Here is a 20,741-nt window from a genome sequence, read left to right on the forward strand (position 1 = left end):
CCTTCGCCAGAACGTTATACTGCTGAAAGCTTAATTTAAAAAAAAATCAAGCATATTTTCCATAAATTCCCTTGAATTACGTGGACGTTAAGTCGTGTACCACTGTACGTGAGTCTGTCTCTCCCTCATTGACGTTGATTGCAGAGGAGTGGACATTACTCATGAGTCATGGTTGGCCAGGTGCAAGTGCTTGCAGTGCATTGTGGGAATCGTAGTCCACTAACCGGCCAGTAACCTGCGGACTGTGGTTAAAATGGGAGTGCGCAGACTCCAACTCCCATCAGTCCCTTCTCTCTGCCCACGAAAACAACAACAACAACTGCAGCTTTGACAGACGAGAAAGGCTGACAGGAGAGAGAGAGAGGGAGGGAGTGTGGGATTTGGGCCGTAGCTGAGCTGAGATTGTCCCGGTCACGTCATGACTTCTTTGGTTTTATTTTGCCGCAGAGCCTGTCGAGCGGTTTTGCGAAAGGAGAGCGCCGGCCTCACCACCCAGTGTTTTCTCCATTTGGTGCCCAGAAGGTTCGTGTCTGCCACTCGTCGCCTTGGCTCCAGGCAGACGGGCAGCGCGCTGAAACGCTGGACCCTGCTCGTGGATCCTTTCGGCTCTTTAAAGGTTCGCCTGCCCTGCGACGTGACGGTTAAACCGCTGGACCCGCATGGCTATCCTGCGGCTGACCGCGCTTTCGTGGAGGTCATTTCCCCCAATCAAGGGGAAAATTTGGATGATATTCTGGTCAAATATGACAAGGCTCTTAAACAGATGGTAGTAATTTCAGAAAATGTTAGTAGTGATACTCGCATTGATCTGGTAACTCCGGTAAAGTTTGGTGAGTAATTATCTGCATTTTGAGAACGGCACTGGATTATTTGAAAAGGGCGGTGGGTTGGTGGTGGTGGTAGTGGGGTTGCCAACTCTGGTTGGAGGCATTCCTGGAGATTTGGTCATGTTGCATCTGATCACGTGACTTCTACAAATGTTATTGCATTTACCTCATAAAGGTTGAGTCCTCTGCAGTTGAATATTTTTCTGGTTTCGTGCTAACCGCTGGTGTCCATCAAGTTCCAAGAACCAGGAGACCACCCATGAGCAGGAGAAAGGGAAACCCAAGGGCTGGGATGTGGGGAACACAGGAATGGTGGGGGGTGGGGGAAACAGAACTGTGGATCCCCCTCACTTTACAATGCCAACCCCGTTTCAGAGGATCCCCGCAACAGAGGCCCCCCGCGCCCCCTGCTCCAGAGGTCCCCCCCCGGTTTCGGAACCACCCCCGCTCCCCCCTCCGGAGTGGGAGGCCCCCCTCCCCGCTACCCCCTCCGGAGTGGGAGCCCCCCCCGCTCCGCCCTCCGGAGTGGGAGCCCCCCCCCCCGCTCCGCCCTCCGGAGTGGGAGCCCCCCCCCCGCTCCGCCCTCCGGAGTGGGAGCCCCCCCCCGCTCCGCCCTCCGGAGTGGGAGCCCCCCCCCGCTCCGCCCTCCGGAGTGGGAGCCCCCCCCCGCTCCGCCCTCCGGAGTGGGAGCCCCCCCCCGCTCCGCCCTCCGGAGTGGGAGCCCCCCCCCGCTCCGCCCTCCGGAGTGGGAGCCCCCCCCCGCTCCGCCCTCCGGAGTGGGAGCCCCCCCCCGCTCCGCCCTCCGGAGTGGGAGCCCCCCCCCGCTCCGCCCTCCGGAGTGGGAGCCCCCCCCCGCTCCGCCCTCCGGAGTGGGAGCCCCCCCCCGCTCCGCCCTCCGGAGTGGGAGCCCCCTCCCCGCTCCGCCCTCCGGAGTGGGAGCCCCCCCCCCCCCCCCCCCGTCCCCGCTCCGCTCCGCCCTCCGGAGTGGGAGCCCCCACCACCCCTCCCGTTTCGGAGGCCCCCCCTCCCGTTTCGGAGGCCCCCCCTCCCGTTTCGGAGGCCCCCCCCCCCCCCCCCCTCCCGTTTCGGAGGCCCCCCCCCCCCCCCCCCTCCCGTTTCGGAGGCTCCCGACAGTTGGGAACCCCCGGGGGGGATGGGGTTTGAGGGGGTCAATCTTTTCAGTAAAGTTTTGTTTTGTAATTATAATCCAAAAACGATTACTGTCATCCAGTAATCTGTGTTGCTCTTTATCACCTCTCCTGTTTTCTTCTGTAAATCTTGGAATTATTTCCAAGTATATTAGAAAAAAATTGGATTGTGTGCTCGTTGTTCGTCATATTCTTTTGGAAAGCTACCACAGGGAAATTTTAGAGCTAATAAAAAGACCGGTCGAAATAAATGAAACAGCTTGTATTTATATAATGCCTTTCACATCCTCATTACATCCCAGAGGGCTTCACAGTCAATGAAGTAGTTTTGAAGTGTAGTCACTGTTGTTATGCAGGAAATGTAGCTGCCAATTTGCTCACTGCAAGGCTCTAAAAACAGCAATGAGATAAATGACCAGATAATCTATTTTAGTTGATGGATAAATGTTGGCCAGGACACCGGAAGAACTCCCCAGCTCTTCTTCAGATAGTGCCATGGGATCTTTTCTGTCAACCTGAACAGGTAGATGGGGCCTCAGTTTAATGTCTCATCTGGAAAAAAGCATCTCTGACAATGCAGTACTCCGTCAGTACTGCACTGAATTATCAGCCTAGATTATGTGATAAAGAAAGTCATTAAGTATCTGCGGAGAGGAGTCATAACTTATCTGTCCTCTCCGCAGATACTTAAACATTTCAGTGTGGACCCTTTGTCAGAACTGCTTCACTGTTGCTGACTGACCTGCTGAGTGTTTCTAGCATTTTCTTTGGTTGTTTGCTTTTTGTTTATATATTAAAGTCGCTGGAATGGTGCTTGAACCCATGACTTGGATGAAGGTTCTATTGTGGGGCCAAGCTGACATATCCATTATATTTTTATGAGGAGGAGAGAACATCTCTCAATTTTGTTTGTTGCTTGTTAATTTGTATTTATGCCTTCTAGTTCGGGGTTCATGGTTCAAATTAAATAGTACGCTTACATGTATGACTTTATGGGGTAGGTAAAAACAGTACACAGTGGTTCTCGTGCAGCTCGTAATGTTGCCAATGGAATATTAGAGTTCTGATTGATTACCTCTCCGGATCATAATGTATTTATGCATAACTTCCCCTCAAATTTAAATGGGTAGCTTGAAGTCCATGATAAGGTAAACAGTACTTTGCCTTTCAGAGGGATGGACCAAATTATTTTATCCCTTTCCTTCTTAAGCCAGTCTGGGTCTCTAGGATAGAGGTTATTTCTATTAGCACTGTAGGTAACCTTATTCAAGTAGATATTACTTGTACTGCACTATGGAAAATATTTGATCACTTTTTATAAAATGCACTATAATTACATGATGTACCATGCTTTTAGAATAAATAAACATCTGGTTTATTATGTTGTGACTTGGCTGACAAAAAGGATTCAATTAATTTTTTATGTTTCTATTTGCAGACTTGGATATTAGCACCTTTCATAAAGGATGTGTTAAAATTAAAAAAATGGAATGTGATAACTGCTGTGTGGAAACTGAGAAAGGGCACAGTATCCTGAATTCATTAAAGGTACAAACAATTTTTCTCAAAGAACTGTTTATTTAAGAGTTTTTTTCATTTGTTTACTGTTTTGATTTAGATGGCAAGTAATGATGACATGATCAAGGTTACTGGGTTTTTCAACTTTAAGGAGCTGAATTAATGTATATAGTTTAATTGACAAGATTGCCAAAATACCTTGGGCTAATGTAGAATATTCCTTAAAAGGGAGAACATATTTTCCAGCAGATACATTGGGTTCTAAAGCTGAAAAGAGATGCTTAGCTGACTTGTGTCGGAGCAGCAAGTTGTTGTGATAGTAAAAATTGCCATCCTATTTGGTCCTTGTTGCTGATCTGGAACTATCAGTAATATAAAAATTCAATACCTGCCTGTGTGCAGAACAATCCTTGGCTGATACTGCATTATTAAATCTGGATTGCTATTGAGGACTAAATAGGATGCTGATGCCTCTTACCACAATGAGAGCTGTTTGCTAATGAACCTACTGCATACACTAGCTGAACGATTTTGAGAATTAACATGGCAGGTCTCCAGCAGGCTGCTGGTGACTAAAGGAAATTAGTGGAGGAGAATTTCCTAGGGACTCATCATTGTAATGGTGCAAAAGTCCCTGGAAATTATGACGTGGCGTAAGTGACTTGTGTCATTACTTACACAATACAAATTGTTTTTGGAAATCAAATCCTTTTGTATTTAAATAATCAAACAGGTCAGTTATGTGCTATATCTGAAATTGCCTGAAGTCTGTGCTTGATGTGCAGAAGTGTAGTCCTTTTGTGAAATATACGTTTTCGAGAATTAGCCTTTGGCTGAGCCACTGCTGATTTGCCGTTGTGCTCACTGTGGTACACTTTAATTAGAAAACCATGAAATTTTGGAATAAGTTAGCAATGGTGAGATTGGCACACAAAACGGCAAAATTTACAGCTTATCTTGCCGCTGCAGAAAATTTTACTCGAAGGATTTCTCCTCGTAGGAGAATGGCGGGCAATTTAAAAATAAAATAAACTATTATGTACTTGATACTGAAAGCACTCCTTTAAAACTTAATTTCAAGATTTACAATTTGTCAGGAGTACTTCAAATGTGAGCTGAATCAAGTCACCTGTTGATTAAACAAAGTACCATTGTATAAATTCATACACGACTGCCCCATTGAGCTAAACCTAAATTGCAGGAATTTACCACGAGGGGGCATGGTTTACATACAAATGATAATAGATATAAAATGTGTATCAGAAACTGTTTGAAAATCACATTCTTGGGTCATAATTATGTGGGATAACCAAAAAAAAATGTGGTTTGCACCATTTTAGTTTTAGAATTTTGTAATAAACTTGTGATGCAGTATCCAGGGACTAGAGACATGATTTTTGTTTATATGTTTTAACTACAAGTTAAAATACAAATATCTTTGCTGTTTGTCCTGTCCTCTGCTAGTTTTCCACAACTCTGCTGTTCAGCTGGGAGGGAAGCCAATCTGCATCAGTACAGCTTTATGTTTGCTGATGGGTGGCAGGGGCTTTCAATCAAATATCTTCTACAAGAATTTATATTTCTAATATTTTTCAACTACATCAATATTTATTCTGGTGAGAGAATAACCTAAAACTATATCATTAAACAATGTTGTCGCTAGACTTATTTAATGTGTTGTTACCAATGCACAATAGGAAAAATCAAACAGGTCACTATATTTTAAAGTTCTGACAACATGGTTCTCGTCTTAAATTGCTCCCACCAACACCACCCTCAGTAACCAGCAATGTTACAGATTAATGTTATGTAGTTCAAAATGATCTCTTTAGATATAGTCAAAGTTTGGAAGGACCAAATGTATAATTGTACTGCTTGATGTTTTTCACAATTGTGAAAGCAGTCCAAAAGGTTCACACGTAGACCATTATACTTCACTGAGACCCTAGTAGTAACATTGAAAAATTATCAGAAGGAAGCCCATTATCTCCTTAATGTGGATCTGGAGCGAAATCACACCATTTACCTTAATTGAACTCACCTAGTCTGAAGGATTAGTATGATGGGTCTGACTGATGATAAATAGTTTTTCCTTTTTCCTGCTTATGAGATGGAATGCTCCTTCATTCCAGGATGCTCCAACTACTGGTGACATGAAGAACAGGCAAAACTTTTTTTTCACGAGTTGGATCAGACGTTGTTTGAGGTTGGAATTCCAACCTGGGTCCCAGCAAAGGGGTCCAGTGCTGTGAATCAGTCAGAGTATTTTTTTTAGGCCCTTGCTGGCATTCTTTTAAAAATAGTTTTAAAAACCTAGACTGCCATCGTGAAAAGAAATTTGATGCTGGTTTTAATAAAATTAGATTTTAGAAAATTAAATCATACCTATTGAAGATATTTGGTTATATTTAATTTGGAATATTTTGTTTTCAGCAGAAAATTTCCTGAGAGTCAGTAACAACTTTTTAAAAAGTCACTCTGTTTTTACTTACTATTTCCAAGTTCTTTATTGCACAGATGAGGGCAGAAGAAAACCTTTTATAGACCACTAGTGATGCTGTTAGTCAGTGAAACATAAACTGTCCATTCTGTCTTAAGAATGTCATAATCCCTGTTTTGATGTCACAGCCATCCTTGTGATCTCAGAAAGCATTTCAACTATGTAATTATTTAATTAAGGTATACTTTTAACCTGTCTGGACAATCCATTAAACTTCTGTATTTAGATTTTGAGTGTAATTAACAAAAAAAGGAAACAGCAGGTCAATAAAATATAACACCAGCAGGCTTTTGTTTTGGAACTGAAAATCCATGGTACATGCATTTAACATTTATGTGTTTATATCAATTTCTATTTCACTGATAAAGCTCACATACACAACTCTCAACCGTGTTGCTCATGAGCTAATTACTCAAATATAGATATCCATGTGGTTACAGGACATTTTTAGGGGTTTGATTTTTATTGGAAAAAGTAGTTGAAGGCAAAACTTAAACTCTTGGTAGCAACGCACATGATTAGCAATGTAGAATTGTGGCTATATATATATCTATAATTGATCTATAACCTATTAAAAATCGTGTGTGTGTGTGTGTACTTCCTGTGAACTTTTTCCATTTATATATTCTTATGTCCAGATTTATAATGAAAACTGTCTATGTAAACTTGTCACAGCGTAATTACAACTTTCTCGTCAGTAGAGGTGCTGTAGTGCTACCACTGCTGAGATGGTGTAATTACGGTGTGACAAGTTTAAATGTGGGCATAGGAAGTTATAATGGAAATATGAACGTAAGGACAGAATGTATGACTTTACATTTGGGACTGAATTACATCTGTATGCCCTGGTCCGATTATTCCCAGCTCCAGCCCCTCTTCATCTAAAGACTACATTTGGTCTTGGTTCCTCATGTGCAATTCCTGTCAAGTAACAACTACTTCCTCCTGTCACACTCTTGCCATCATGCTTTTGTGGCACAATTAAACCTACCTATTAATTTTACTTGCCTCTGATTGAATCTTTCAAGCTTGATGTCCAAGGTAGGTTCCGCTGTTGCTTCCAAGACAGGTGGTGGTGCTATAAACAGTGCTCCTTCCCCACTTTGGAGCTCCTAAGATCAGGCACATGGCCTGGTGCTGCCCGCCTTCTTCATTATTCCTTTTAAGGTTGTCGTTGTTGCCCATCTGCTGCAATCAGACAACTCCACCCCCTAACCGCAACCATGCCTCAAGGTACAAGAGTCACCCCCCACACAGGGAAAGAAGGCACTGATTTTATTGATTTTTAAGTGTGCATATGTGTGTTACGAGTGGATAACCTGCGGCATTACTTATGGTAAATTGGCACAGATGGTCTGTCTCTTACCTCTCTTTTACTTTTGCCATAGATTTGCCAACTTACTTAGACTGTCGATAACCCTTTGTAGCTTCTTGCTCCCATCTACTCAAGTTACTGTGCCACCTAACTTAGTGTCGTTTGCAAACTTGGATATACAACTCTCTATTCCTTCATCCAAGTTATTAATAGATACGCTAAAAAGCAAAGGCTCCAGTACAGATCCCTGGGGAACACCATTTATTACATTCTGCCAATCAAAGAATGTACAAATTGTCCCTACTTTCTCTCCTACCTCCCAACCACTTACCATGTCACAAGGTTACCTCCAATTCTGTATGCTTTTATTTTTGCTAATAATATCTTGTGCAGAAATATATCACATGCCTTCTGGAAGTCCATATAGACAACATCCATAGACACTGTCCTCTCCACCATGCTAGTGACCACTTCAAAAAATTCAACTAGATTAGTCAGACATGACTTATCCTTCACAGATCCATGCTGACTCTCTTTGATCAGCTTGTAGTTGTCCAAGTGCTCAGTCTCTGTTTCTGCTTCCAGTAACTTCCCCACAATGTATCCACTACAGGTGAGTCTATAGTTACCTAGTTTCTCCCTCCCTCCCCTCTTAAATAATGGAGTGATATTTTCTAATCTAAAGTCATAATTGCTGAATCTAGAGAGCTTTGGAAAATTATGACTAAAGCGTCTGCAAGTTCCTCACCTATTTATTTTAATACCCTGGAATGGAAACCATCAGATCCTGAAGATTTGCCTGTCTTAAGTCCTAATATTTTCTCCATTACCATTTTTAACTTATATTAAATTCACTAAGTTCCACCCTTTAACTTATTTTGAAGTTCCTTTGTAATGCTAATATTTTTTCCTCTTCTTCCATTGTGAAAATGGATGAAAAGTACCCCTTTAACAAGTCTGCCATTTCCTTATTGCCCGTTATAGTCGTGCCTACATCTGTCTTTAAATAGGCCCACATTCCCCTTTATCAATCTTTCTCTTAATATATTTATAAAAACTTTTGCTGTTAGCTTTGATATCTGTTACAAGTTTGTTTTCATATTCCCTTTTTGCATCTCTTGCTATTTTCTTTGTATGCCTTTGTTGCATTTTATAGCTCCCCAGTCTACTGTATTTCCACTTTTCCTTGTATTTGTGTAAGCGTTTTCTTTTAGCTTGATACTGTCTCTTGCCAAATTTGTTGACCATGATTGCTTAACTACACAATTGGAGCCTTTGCCTTTTAGGGGTATGTACTGGTTTTATATCGTACCAAATACTTCTTCAAATATTTCCCACAGTTTGGAGGTTTAACCATTAACAGCTCAGCCCAGGTTACTGTGGTCAATTCATTTGTCATCTCTTCGAAGTTTGCCTTACTCTCCCTTCTCCCTCTCATACGTAATATTAAATTAAATCATATTTTTGTCACTATTTGCAAGAGTTCCCTGAATGTCAGATTGTTAACTAATTCTTGCTCGTCACCTTTTTATCCTCTCATATATTCTCATTTCTCTCTCCTCGTGCACTCTCCTCACAATTTTTATATTAAAAAAAATTTGCAAAATTATCGGTATCCTTGCTTCCTTAAATCACTTCTTGTTCCCACCTGCATTAACCCTAGTGCCCTACAGCTGAAACATGAGTGTGCTGTTTTATTTTTCAGCTGTTTTCACGCATTGCCCAATCAATCTTCCTTATGCTTCTGGGGCACTTGCACAGCCCACTGACTGCCAGGACGTTGATATCCTGACCGTAACACTTCATTTTCTCAGGTTTCTCATGTTTCAAGTTATGAGATTCATCTTTAATTCTTAATCATTTGTCTTTTTCTTTTCCAAGTTTCAATTTGTTTCCCTGATTTGAACACTTTTTTTTGTCTTGTCAATATCACCCCAATATTCTGATCTCACAGAAAACAAATCAAAACTGCATAGAGTAGCACCACCTAAACTCCTTGTACTCCACGGGAAGTTTGGAGTTGTAATGTGGAGGCACTGACATTTTAACAGTCTCACACTCCAGATTAACAATGTTGGGAATACAGTACAGCAGATCAGGCTGATCTATTACTGTTGGGACGACATTGGACACTATATAGTGTGGCATTGGCTGCATCTGGTTAATTTTCAGTTAGGCTGAATTTTTTTTTAAAAACTGATAAATCTTAAGGATATCAGTTAAAAACATTAAATCCGCAGAAAATCTGATAGGAAAATTTGGGACTATATTAATCATTAGTTTGCTGCATTGTGTTGGGAATATTGCTGTATATTTGAAGTCTGTGTTCATGGGTGAATGTATAATTTTCTCCTTTTTTTTAAACTTTTGTCCATTATGCTATCCAGGCCCATAAAGTCCAAGTACATAGCAGAGGTGGGAAAGTGATCTGCCTGGGAACAATCTATGGAAATGTTGATATACAGACCTCTAATAAAGGTGTAAGTGAAATGAATCCTTTTTTATTTAGCAGCTTTAATAATGAGGTTTCACAATGCACTGGAGGCAGGCGATGTAACTTGAGCTGCAAGATAAACAATCTCTTCCTGGCCGGAGACTGGTAAACAAAACTTATATGATAATAGAGACTAGGATTCAGAGTTGATCACTCCAGTGCTGTATTTATTGGGCTGCTCGGCATTGATCGTACCACTAATGATGATGGGCTAAGCAACTGCAGTAGTTTCTTCCCCATCAAGGAATAATATAGCCACCACACTATGACCTTAAACCACACACTTGATCCAGGAATATACAAAAGTGTTACATCAGTTCCAGTGTATTTTTTGGCCATTAAAGACAAACTGATTACTAGCTAATTCTATTCCTTAAAATTAACTGAACAAATAAGGACGTGTAACACAAGATGTTGTGTCATAGGATGAACACCTTCAGTTATAGTAGATATTGTACACTGTTAACATATGGATAATTATGTGCATTGGACTGTGTGATATCCCTTTTATGTTATTAAGCTGTTAGTGGAATTGACCAGTATTATTGCCAATTTCTATTGTGCTGCATTTGACCTGTTTATGTTGTAGGGCGGATTTCACAGCAACAGGGAAGTGTGTGTGTATGAGATTGGGGCATACACCATTTTTGCTGAATTTGCAATTATGACTTCAGTGCTGCAGCGAATGCACCAATTTCACACGTGCTCAATAAGTACAAAGTTGAATTCAGACCAAAAGTATGTTGTTGTTCCTGTAGATGGGCTGCCAACTTGCAGTTGGTGGGAAGGTCGGGGAAAGAGAGGGTTGGGACAGTTGGGGTTGCTGCTTGTAAGGAACCAGTGACGGGTGCCTTGATAGGCCTTTCGGAGAATGCAGAGAGGCATAGATGGGCTTATACAAGAGGGATTCAAACCTGGAAATCTCATACACACGCACTTCCTTGCTGTTGTGAAATCCACCCTATACCATAAACAACAACAACAATTTGCATTTAAATAGCGCCTTTAATGTAGTAAAACATCCCAAAGTGCTTCGCAGGACTGTTATCAATCAAAATTTCACATCAAGCCACATGAAATATTAGGACAGGTGACCAAAAGCTTGGTCAAAGAAGTAGGTATTAAGGAGCGTCTTAAAGGAGGAGAGAGAGGCGGAGAGGTTTAGGGAGGGAATTCCAGAGCTTAGGGCCTAGGCAGCTGAAGGCACGGCAGCTGATAGTGGAACGATTAAAATTGGAGATGTGCAAGAGGCGAGAATTGGAGGAGCACAGAGATCTCGGAGGGTTGTAGGGCTGGAGGAGGTTACTGAGATGAGGAGGGGCGAGGCCCTGGAGGGATTTGAAAACAAGGATGAGAATTTAAAAATCAAATGGTTCCTGGACCAAGAGCCAATGTAGGTCAGCGAGCACAGGGGTAATGGGTGAATGGGACTTAGTGGGAGTTAGGCAGCAGAGTTTTGGATGAGTTCATGTTTATGGAGGATAGAAAATGGGAGGCTGGCCAGGAGAGCATTGGAATAGTCGAGTCTAGAGGTAACAAAGGCATGGATGAGTGTCTCAGCAGCAGATGAGCTGAGGCAGGGGTGGAGATGGGCGATTGTTACGGAGGTGGAAGTAGGCGGTTTTGGTGATGGAGCGGATATGTGGTTGGTGGCTCATCTCAGGGTCAAATAGGCCGTCACGGTCTGGTTCAGCCTCAGACAGTGGCCAGGGAAAGGGATGGAGTTAATCGCTGGGGAAGGAGTTTGCGGCGGGAACCAAAGACAATGGCTTCGGTCTTACCAATATTTAGGTGGAGGAAATTTTTGCTCATTCAGTACTGGATGTTGGACAAGCAGTGTGTCAAATCAGAGACATTGGAGGGGTGGAAAGAGGTGGTGGTGAGGTAGAGCTCGGTGTCGTCAATGTACATGTGGAACCTGATGTGTTTTCGAATGATGTCGCCAAGGTGCAGCATGTAGATGAGAAATAGGAGGTGGCCAAGGATAAATCCTTGGGGAACTCCAAAGGTAACGGAGCGGGAGCGGGAAGAGAAGCCATTGCAGGTGATTCTCTAGCTAAGACTGGATAAATAAGAATGGAACAAACCGAGCGCAGTCCCATCCAGTTGGATGACGGAGGAGAGGTACAACAAACCTGGACGGCAGCAGGAGAGTAGGAAGGCAGAGACGTATCAATGGGTTGGGGTAGTGTTTGGGGGGAACGCTGTACCCGAGAGGGGAGAAATGAAAGGTGGCACGACTGGGTGACAGGACGGGGCGGAAAGAAGAAAGAAGAGCCGAGGGATCAAGAAAATAAAAAAGGATAGAAGTAATGGGCTCGGTTCTGGAGTGGGGGACAAAATGTGCGTGCCAATGGAAAAACGGGGAATTTAGGTTACATAGGCATTGCAAAGATTAGGCGAGACACGTCCTGGTTATAAACAGAGGACAGGGAGGAGTGATATGAGGTCCTTTGGTGGGATGAAGTTGACGTAGACAGGGTGGAGTCAGCTTGGAGCATCAACAAACCCATGTCCAGGTTCGGAGACCGCTGTGGAGGGTGTGTGAGTCCAGGAGCTGTTTGAGGGCAGAATTTCAATGTGGGTACTGCTAAAGCTTTTCCAGTGGAAAATAGAGAGCCAAGAAGGTGTGGAGAGTTGATCATGAGCCAGCAGAGTTTGTTCCAGGGATCCAGCAGAGGTGAGTAGTGGCCCCAGTGTTAGTAATGCACAGCAACGGACCAGCAGAGAAGCGAGGATCACTGGGAGTAAAACTCAGGGAACCAGGGGATGGTGAATCCACAGGATCAGTGCAGATGAGGGAGCTGATCTGAGGAACAGCTGTAGGGTGATGAGGAGCATACAAGATCAGGAGCAACAGTAGGAACTTGAAGCTGGCCCAACCCAGTCCAGCGAAGAATGACGGAGGACTTCTGAATGATGAGTGGAGTCACTGGCCATGGGAAGCAAGCGTAAAGCAGTAAAGGAAAGATCATTTGTCAGCAATAGAGCAGAATCCAGAGCAGAATGGGAACCAGCAGGAACACATCAGAATTAGCTCAATGTAGAATGCAAAATTCCCAGCAGAGGAGCATGAAATTGAGGACGCAGGGGCAGCCCAAGTATTAAAATAGAGGCATAAGAATGTGGGTGTTAAAGCTTTTTTTAAAATCTCAATTCAGCCTGTTCTGCCGTGGTGCTATAGATATTTTTGCTTTTTTAATTGCTATGTTTCATGATATAAAATGTACATTTTCAGTTCTGTTTAAAATGAACACATCAATCTATAATAATAGACATGGATTTTCAAAGGGTTTCCCATCTCAATAATTGGTAGTCATAAAGTTTTTGTATCATAATGCGTCTATCTGCAAGCTGCCACTGATTTTGAGAGGGCAGTAAAATTGCAGCTTGCTTTGGGCTGGTTAACTTTTGTATTCCCTTTGTTTTCAATACTGGTTCAAAGGCTAACCATTTTAAATAGCCTCCCTGAAAAACGTGTTCAAAATACACCCAACCTCTACACTTGCATGATACTCAAGCTGGATGAGTTGTCCAAATGGCATTTCAATATCTTTACAACAGACTTATGCTGTAAGGACCTTGTTGCTATTGGCAGTTTTGTTTCTGGTAGGTTGCAAAACAAAATCACGGTGGATGATCTATTGTACAAAGACATCAGTTTAGCGGCTGTATTTTAAATTAAGTGGATTTTATACATTTCTAAATTAGAACAGGTATTTTTTCTAGTTTTTGTTTTGTAGTTTCACTTACTTCGAATGTTATAAAATTGAATTTCTGAGGTTGATGCAGTGCTGCCACATTATGGCAGTTCAAATTGCAGCAAAACAATTCACTTAGGAACATGGGAACAGGAGTAGCCCATTCAGCCCCTCGAACCTATTTTGCCATTCAATGAGACCATGGCTGATCTGTGACCTAACTTCATATACCCGCCTTATCCCCATATCCCTTAATACCTTTAATTAACAAAAATCTATTCATCTCAGATTTAAAATTAACAATTGAGCTATCATCAACTGCCGTTTGTGGAACAGAGTTCCAAACTTCTACCACCCTTTGCGTGTACAAGTGTTTCCTAACTTCACTCCTGAAAGTCCTGGCTTTAATTTTTAGACTATGTCCCCTAGTCCTAGATTCCCCAACCAGTGGAAATAGTTCTTCTCTATCTACCCTATCAGCTCCCCTTGATATCTTGAAAACTTCGATCAAATCACCCATTAATCTTCTAAATTCCAGGGAATACAACCCTAGTTTGTGCAATCTTTCCTCGTTAATGAACCCTTGGAGTCTGGGTACCATTCTAGTAAATCTACGATGTGGAGATGCCGCTGATGGACTGGGGTGGACAAATGTAAGGAGTCTTACAGCACCAGGTTATAGTTTATTTGGAATCTACGCTGCGCTCCCTCCAAGGCCAATATATCCTTCCTAAGGTGCGGTGCCTAGAACTGAACACAGTACTCCAGGGCTTTGTATAGCTATGGCATAACTTCTACCCCCTTGCATTCTAGTCCTTTAGATATAAAGGCCAGCATTTCATTAGTCTTTTTGACACTTTTCTGTACCTGTCCATGACATTTTAATGATCTATGTACATAGACTCCTAAGTCTCTTTGGACCTCCAATGTTTCTAGCTTGTCACCATTTGGAAAGTACTCTGATCTATCCTTTTTAGGTCCAATGTGGATGACCTCACACTTGCCTACATTGAAATCCATTTGCCACAGTCTTGTCCATTCACTTAATCTATTAATACCCCCCTATAATTTTATGCTTCCATCTGTACTGCTTACAATGCTGCCTATCTGTGTCATCGGCAAACTTGGATATGTGGCTTTCTATCCCGTCATCTAAGCTGTTAATAAATACAGTGAACAGTTGTTCAAAAGAACCCTAAATCAGTTTATTTTTTTCATCTTGTGAACAGGCACAATAAGCTGACTCATCTACTTCTTGCAGTGTAAACGTCTTACGATTCTATTTTAAATTTATAACATTTTCAAAGCAGTGTTGAATGTATTGTTTTTCCATCTGCCCTCCAGCATTTATCTTCTAGTAAACTGTAGAATCTCTTAAGTATATTGTTTAATGATAGCCTGGTACCAAAATCTATTGTGCAGCAATAATTTTACAGGTCTAATAGTGCTGTAGTATAATTAAATGTTACTGTAAAATTGGTATAGCAGCAGATAAAGCAACCCAAACAAAGCTAGCTTCAGCTTAACAACAGAAGTAATTGCACGGAGAATTGATATAACATGTTTTTCACAGCTTGACCTCTTGCTTTTAGTAAACAGTTTCCTCTTCCCTCTTTTTTTCTTTTGTTTCTCTCCACTTGCCCATTCACTATTAAGAGAGCAGGTAGGGCACCAGCTCCCAAGTCTCTGCCAATGGCATTATGTAAGCAGGTGCGTACAAGTGTAACCTGGTCTGACTCGCATTCTGATACTTATTTATTTTTACTCTCTGTGTAGAATTCACCTTCCCTTTTCAGTGTTTTCTAATAACCTGATCAAAATTGTGAACTCTGTTACAGAATAAGAGGCTTGAGTCTGCATTTTACTACTATGTGACGCAGTTAATTGGTGCACAAGTGTACTATAATCCTTATCCTGCCACTGCACAAATGCATGGATGTTAATGGCATTAAACATGGTGAAGACCCAAATAAAAAAACCTTGCTTAGTTAGGAGAGGAATAGTGGTGTTCCAATGAATAGCATTTGCACCTGCTCAAACGCTTTGCATTTTCTCCAGATTGTGGAAATTGACAAACTTCAAGGAACAACCATGAATATTTCCACCACTGATGGTGCACTAAAAACAAAGTATATTTATGCTGAATCTTCACATCTGTCCTCTTCCAATGGCAATATTGAACTTGGAAACATTCATGGTAAGGATTTTATATATTAAGTCTTAAATTGTGTCACCGCCAATAGCCAGTGCTCATAGAGTAAAACATGGCTTTTGAATACTGAAGTAGCATTTTTGTAGTATTTTGTTTCACAGATGTAAAGATGGCAGATCAGGTGTTCCACAGACATAAGCAGATTATACAAGTCTTTCATAAAAGAAAGTTGTAAACTGCACAGTTTCCAAGAAAAGGTTGGAGTTTCCATGAATGACCTGCTGTCTGAGCTTACTGTTATGCCTGTTAAGAAAAACATATGCGTTGCAGCTGTGCAGCAGTGATTCATATACAATGCTGGAATGGCAAACGTTTCCTAATTAGCTGTAGCCTGGTATATAAATTTAGTCACGCAATAGGGATACAAAATTCAGCTAACCATATCCACAAATATGTAGATTCTAGCAAACCAAATATGCAGGCTGCTGTTTTTAGTATCATTAGAACTCGTAGTTACAAAAACTCTACAGATCATTGTTGCTCTTTTGCAAATTTATTGGAGGAAGTATCAAAAAAATCATCTTTCTTAAAGGCCTGTAGAAGTTTAATGATGCACTGGTTATTTGTGAATTGCCTGAGATTTCTGGCAGCGGTTTGGGGAAGAAAGAGGGCCTCCTGTTTTAATGCTGGAGCTATTCAAATCTTGCTGCAGGGAGTGCAGTTAAGAAGGGACATAATCTTTTCCCAGGATGGCTATAGGATCTCTAAGACAATGGGTGAATGGCTTCAAGGAGCTCTTGAAACATTTGCCTGAGGAAGGAGAAAATCTCCGAAAGCTTGTGAATTTAAAATAAAATTGCTGGACTATAACTTGGTGTTGTAAAATTGTTTACAATGGGTGAAGAGCATGACAGAAAGTGGTGAACAGCATTAATGCTAGCTGGATTATTCAGAGGGTGTGGCTGCAGTGCTGTTTTTAAAAAAAATAATTGACCTCACCAGGAGGGACAAGGTAGTATCCTGCAATCAGATCATATTTATGTACCATACTAATTATTACTATCATAACCTCCTTTTCTTTACCCATGCATTCCTTCATCTCTCTGCACCTTCCTATGGGTATGCATTAAATTGCAATTTGCACTTTCTAGCAACATCCTTGCCCAACAGTGCCTTGAGCAGAAGATTGCCTCAAACAACCAATGCCAAATTCTTCCATTAAGCACCATCTGCAAGCTTTGTCTTCATAATACCTAATGGAGAGCACATTCACATGTTGGGTAGGGAGATTCCATGTCACCAGTGTCACATAATAAATATATGTTTCTGCCTCTGTTGAAGAAGGCAACACATGGAATGCATGGGTAAAGAAAAGGAGGTTATGATAGTAATAATTAGTATGTTACATAAATATGATCCGATTGCAGGATACTACCTTGTCCCTCCTGGTGAGGTCAGTTATTTTTTTTTTTAACATGAAGGATAAAGGCACAGAGTGTCTTGTGGCCAAATTTGCTGATGATACAAAGATAGGTGGAAAAGCAAGTTGCGATGAGGACACAAAGGGCCCGATTTTAGCACCCGCGATCGGGTGCGTTCTCGGCGGGGGGGCCTCGAAAATTGCGAAATCCAGGATCCCGACCGGATCCCGCCCACTTCCGGGTTCCCCGCTGACGCGCCGGCGTGCGCGCGCAGCCCCCGCTGGTGGGAATCCCGCAGGCAATTAAAGCCAGGGGGATGCCACTTGAGAGTATTTACTTAGCTATTTCAGGTCATTGACTGACCTGATTAAGGGACTGTGTGATTTTGGATCAACATGGGACTGTTTCCCATACTGGGGGAAACACTCCCAGATCGAATGGACGTGTTGCAGCTGTCAGCCTGTGGCAGCTGCAAAGGTCCATTTGACAGGTCAGGGGAGACCCTCACCCATTGCAGGAGGCCACTCTGTCACTTGGGACAAAGTTTGGCCTCCACCACCCTCCTCCTGACGGTCAAAGTCACCAACCTGCACACTTACCACGGGGTCCGGAGACATGTACCTACCTTGCGGACCCCCTCAGATGTACATATTGCGGATGGGGGCCGCCGTAGCTGCAGTCATGACCTCCTCGGAGGGCGAACAGCCTCACAGCCTCGCCATCCACGCCGTCCACCTCTGACACGTGGAGCTCCACAACAGAGTGCTGTGACACCTCCACCTGTACAGCAGGAGGGAGGGCTACCGCAGAGAGTGATGCGTCGCAGAGGGCACTACCCTCGCCACAGGGTCCACAGACTGAGGCTCAGCCTCCTGGACCTCTCTGAGCAGCAGTGCACACGGAGGCTCAGAGTCACTCGACATGTAGCCATGGACATCTGCAGCCTCTTTCATGCCGAACTGCTCCTGGCTGGCCCGTGCACCATCTTCCTACCTGTCGCTGTCAAAGTCACCACTGCCCTCCCGAACTTCTCCTCCACAGCCTTCCAGGGTGCAACCGGGGACATCGCCGATGTCTCTCCGTCGTCTGCGCAGAAGAGCCCTGCAAATACACCTGCACCCACTCTGCAGTGACACAATGGGTGGCATCAGTGGTGGGTCCTCATAGTGATACCCAGGAGCGGGCATTATTGCACAAACCGGACAGGATTGGCGAAGACATGGCAGTAGTGGTGCCAATATAATGTGTGATGTGAGTTGATCTGAAATTCAATATAAGTAACAACCATGACAAACCCTCAAACACCCTTGTGCATCCCCTTCATGCTCATGACACGTTTGCCTCACGCTGCCTACTGCACATATGTGATGCATGCCCTGTGGCTGCAGCACAGGTGGTGGCAGGTTGAGTGAGGCTGGCCGTGAGAGAGATGCACGAGAGGGTGAGTATGGGATAGAGCCGTGAGATTGTATGAGGGTTGGGTTGTATGGTAGTGGTGGGGTGAGTACTGGCAAGGTGAGTAGGTGCAGGTAAGATGAGGATGGGGTTTGAGTGGTTATGAGGGGTGATGTGACAGAGTAGTGTTGGCAGTGCCGAAGGAGATGTGGGGTGGGGGCAGTGATGTGGCAGACGGAGTGTAGGAGAAAGACTACGTGTACTCACTTTGGCTGACCTACTGAGGTCATTGGACCGCCTCCTGCACTGTGTGCAGGTGGGCGATATGTTGGTGGCGCAGGTGACCCCCTCTGCCACCTCGAGCCAAGCCTTCCTGGTGGCGGAGGCGGGCCGCTTCCTCCCGCCCGCCGGGTGGAAGATCTCTGTCCTCCCCCCTCCTCCTCATCCCATGTATTGATACCTGGGGTGAGGCATCATTAAACTGGGAGCAGCCTTCTCCCTGGGCTGTTCCATGCAGTCATCTTTGCTATTGGTTGCAACATCTGTCAGTGGAGGACTGCCCCTTTAAATAGAGCGCCTCCAGCTGACAGATCGTACTGCGCATGCACAGCCCGCCCGACGCGCAGATCAGCAGCGGGGAACTCGGAGGAGCAGGTAAGTGAATCCAATTAGTGGGTTGCCTGCTACGATCGCACGGGAAACCCACTAATTTCACCGGGCGCGTTACCAACGCGCCCGCTTGCCTATCCGCCGGGAACCCACACCCCTGGTAAAATCGGGCCCAAAGTGTCTGCAAAGGGATATTGACAGGTTAAGTGAATGGGCAAAAATTTGGCAGATGGAATATAATGTGGGAAAATGTGAAGTCATCCACTTTGGGAGGAAAAATAAAAAAGCAAAATATTATTTGAATGGAAAAATACTACAGTACAGAGGGATCTGGGTGTCCTTGTACATGAAACACAAAAAGTCAACATACAGGTGCAGTAGGTAATCCGGAAGGCAAACGGAATATTGGCCTTTATTTCTAGGGGTATGGAGTATAAAAGCAGGGAAGTCATGCTACAACTGTACAGGGTGCTGGTGAGACCACACCTGGAGTACTGTGTACAGTTCTGGTGCCCTTATTTAAGGAAGCACATACTTGCATTGGAGACAGTTCAGAGAAGGTTCACTAGGTTGATCCCGGGTATGGAAGGGTTGTCTTACGAGGAAAGATTGAACAGGTTGAGTCTATACTTATTGGAGTTTAGAAGAATGAGAGGAGACCTTATTGAAACATACAAGATTCTGAGGGGACTCGATAGGGTAGATGCTGAGAGGATGTTACCCCTCATGGGGGAATCTACAGAATAAGGGGTCACCCGTTTAAGACAGAAATGAGGAGGAATTTCTTCTCCCAGAGGATCGTGAATCTTTGGAATTCTTTACCCCAAAAAGCTGTGGAGGCTGAGGTTTGGAATGCATTCAAGGCTGAGGTTTGGAATGCATTCAAGGCTGAGTCATGGAATGCATTCAAGGCTGAGTCAGACAAATTTTTGATCAGCAGGGGAGTCAAAGGATATGGGGAAAAGACGGGAAACTGGAGTTGAAGTAAAAATCAGATCAGCCATGATCTCATTGAATGGCAGAGCAGGCTCGAGGGGCCGAATGGCCTACTCCTGCTCCTGAGTGAAGGGGGAACAGCAACCTTGCATCCTTCAACCCCATTTGAGGTGCAGGTCCTCCTAATTCAAGGATGGGACTTGTAGGAGAAGTCAGGCGATGGAGAAGAGGATATGGTCCCAGCTGTGTCTCTGTTTGGGGTAGAGAGGGAGACTGGCCGGGGGGGGGGGGGGGCGCGGGGGCGCGTTGGGGCTTAAGCGGGGGACAGAGAGGGAGACTGGGGATTAGGTTGGACATGTGGATCAATATTTTCTGCAGAGCCGAGAACAGCAGCAGCGTGGTGAGTGGGAGCGGCACTGTGAGAGGAGCAGCCAGTAAGAGGTGAGAGAAACCTGGGGACCTTACTGTGGCTAAATAGAGACCATGGATTCCTACTGTAAGAACCAAGGGTAAAGGGAGAAGAAAGGTTCTTGAACAGTATTATACCATTGGAAGCTTCATCTCAAGTGGCTATTGAGGCAAACTAGACCGTCATTTAAAAGGGACTGGGATAAATGTTTAACATGGAGGAATATAAAAGGATCTGGGGGGAATTGGGTTACAGGAGAGAGCGCCAGTATGGGCACTGGTGATGTCATGTGAACACACAGATGCATCCGAGTGAG

General features: G+C 43.7%; 1 protein-coding gene across 2 annotated transcripts in view; it reads left to right on the forward strand.

Annotated features, from left to right (window-relative positions):
- The first annotated feature begins 303 nt into the window (after window positions 1-303).
- fam185a (family with sequence similarity 185 member A) overlaps window positions 304-20,741 on the forward strand; it is a 48,894-nt gene continuing 28,456 nt past the window's right edge. Inside the window, exons 1-4 of one of the 2 annotated variants that reach the window (XM_068005372.1) lie at window positions 306-830; window positions 3,414-3,523; window positions 9,696-9,788; window positions 15,562-15,700. In XM_068005372.1, coding sequence (XP_067861473.1) covers window positions 419-830; window positions 3,414-3,523; window positions 9,696-9,788; window positions 15,562-15,700 — 754 coding nt within the window. In that variant the 5' untranslated portion in view covers window positions 306-418. Of the gene's footprint in view, window positions 831-3,413; window positions 3,524-9,695; window positions 9,789-15,561; window positions 15,701-20,741 lie in introns of both variants that reach the window. The other variant, XM_068005374.1, reaches the window with a different exon arrangement.

Source organism: Heptranchias perlo, chromosome 24, assembly GCF_035084215.1.
Source record: "Heptranchias perlo isolate sHepPer1 chromosome 24, sHepPer1.hap1, whole genome shotgun sequence".
In the NCBI taxonomy this organism is placed as follows: Eukaryota; Metazoa; Chordata; class Chondrichthyes; order Hexanchiformes; family Hexanchidae; genus Heptranchias; species Heptranchias perlo.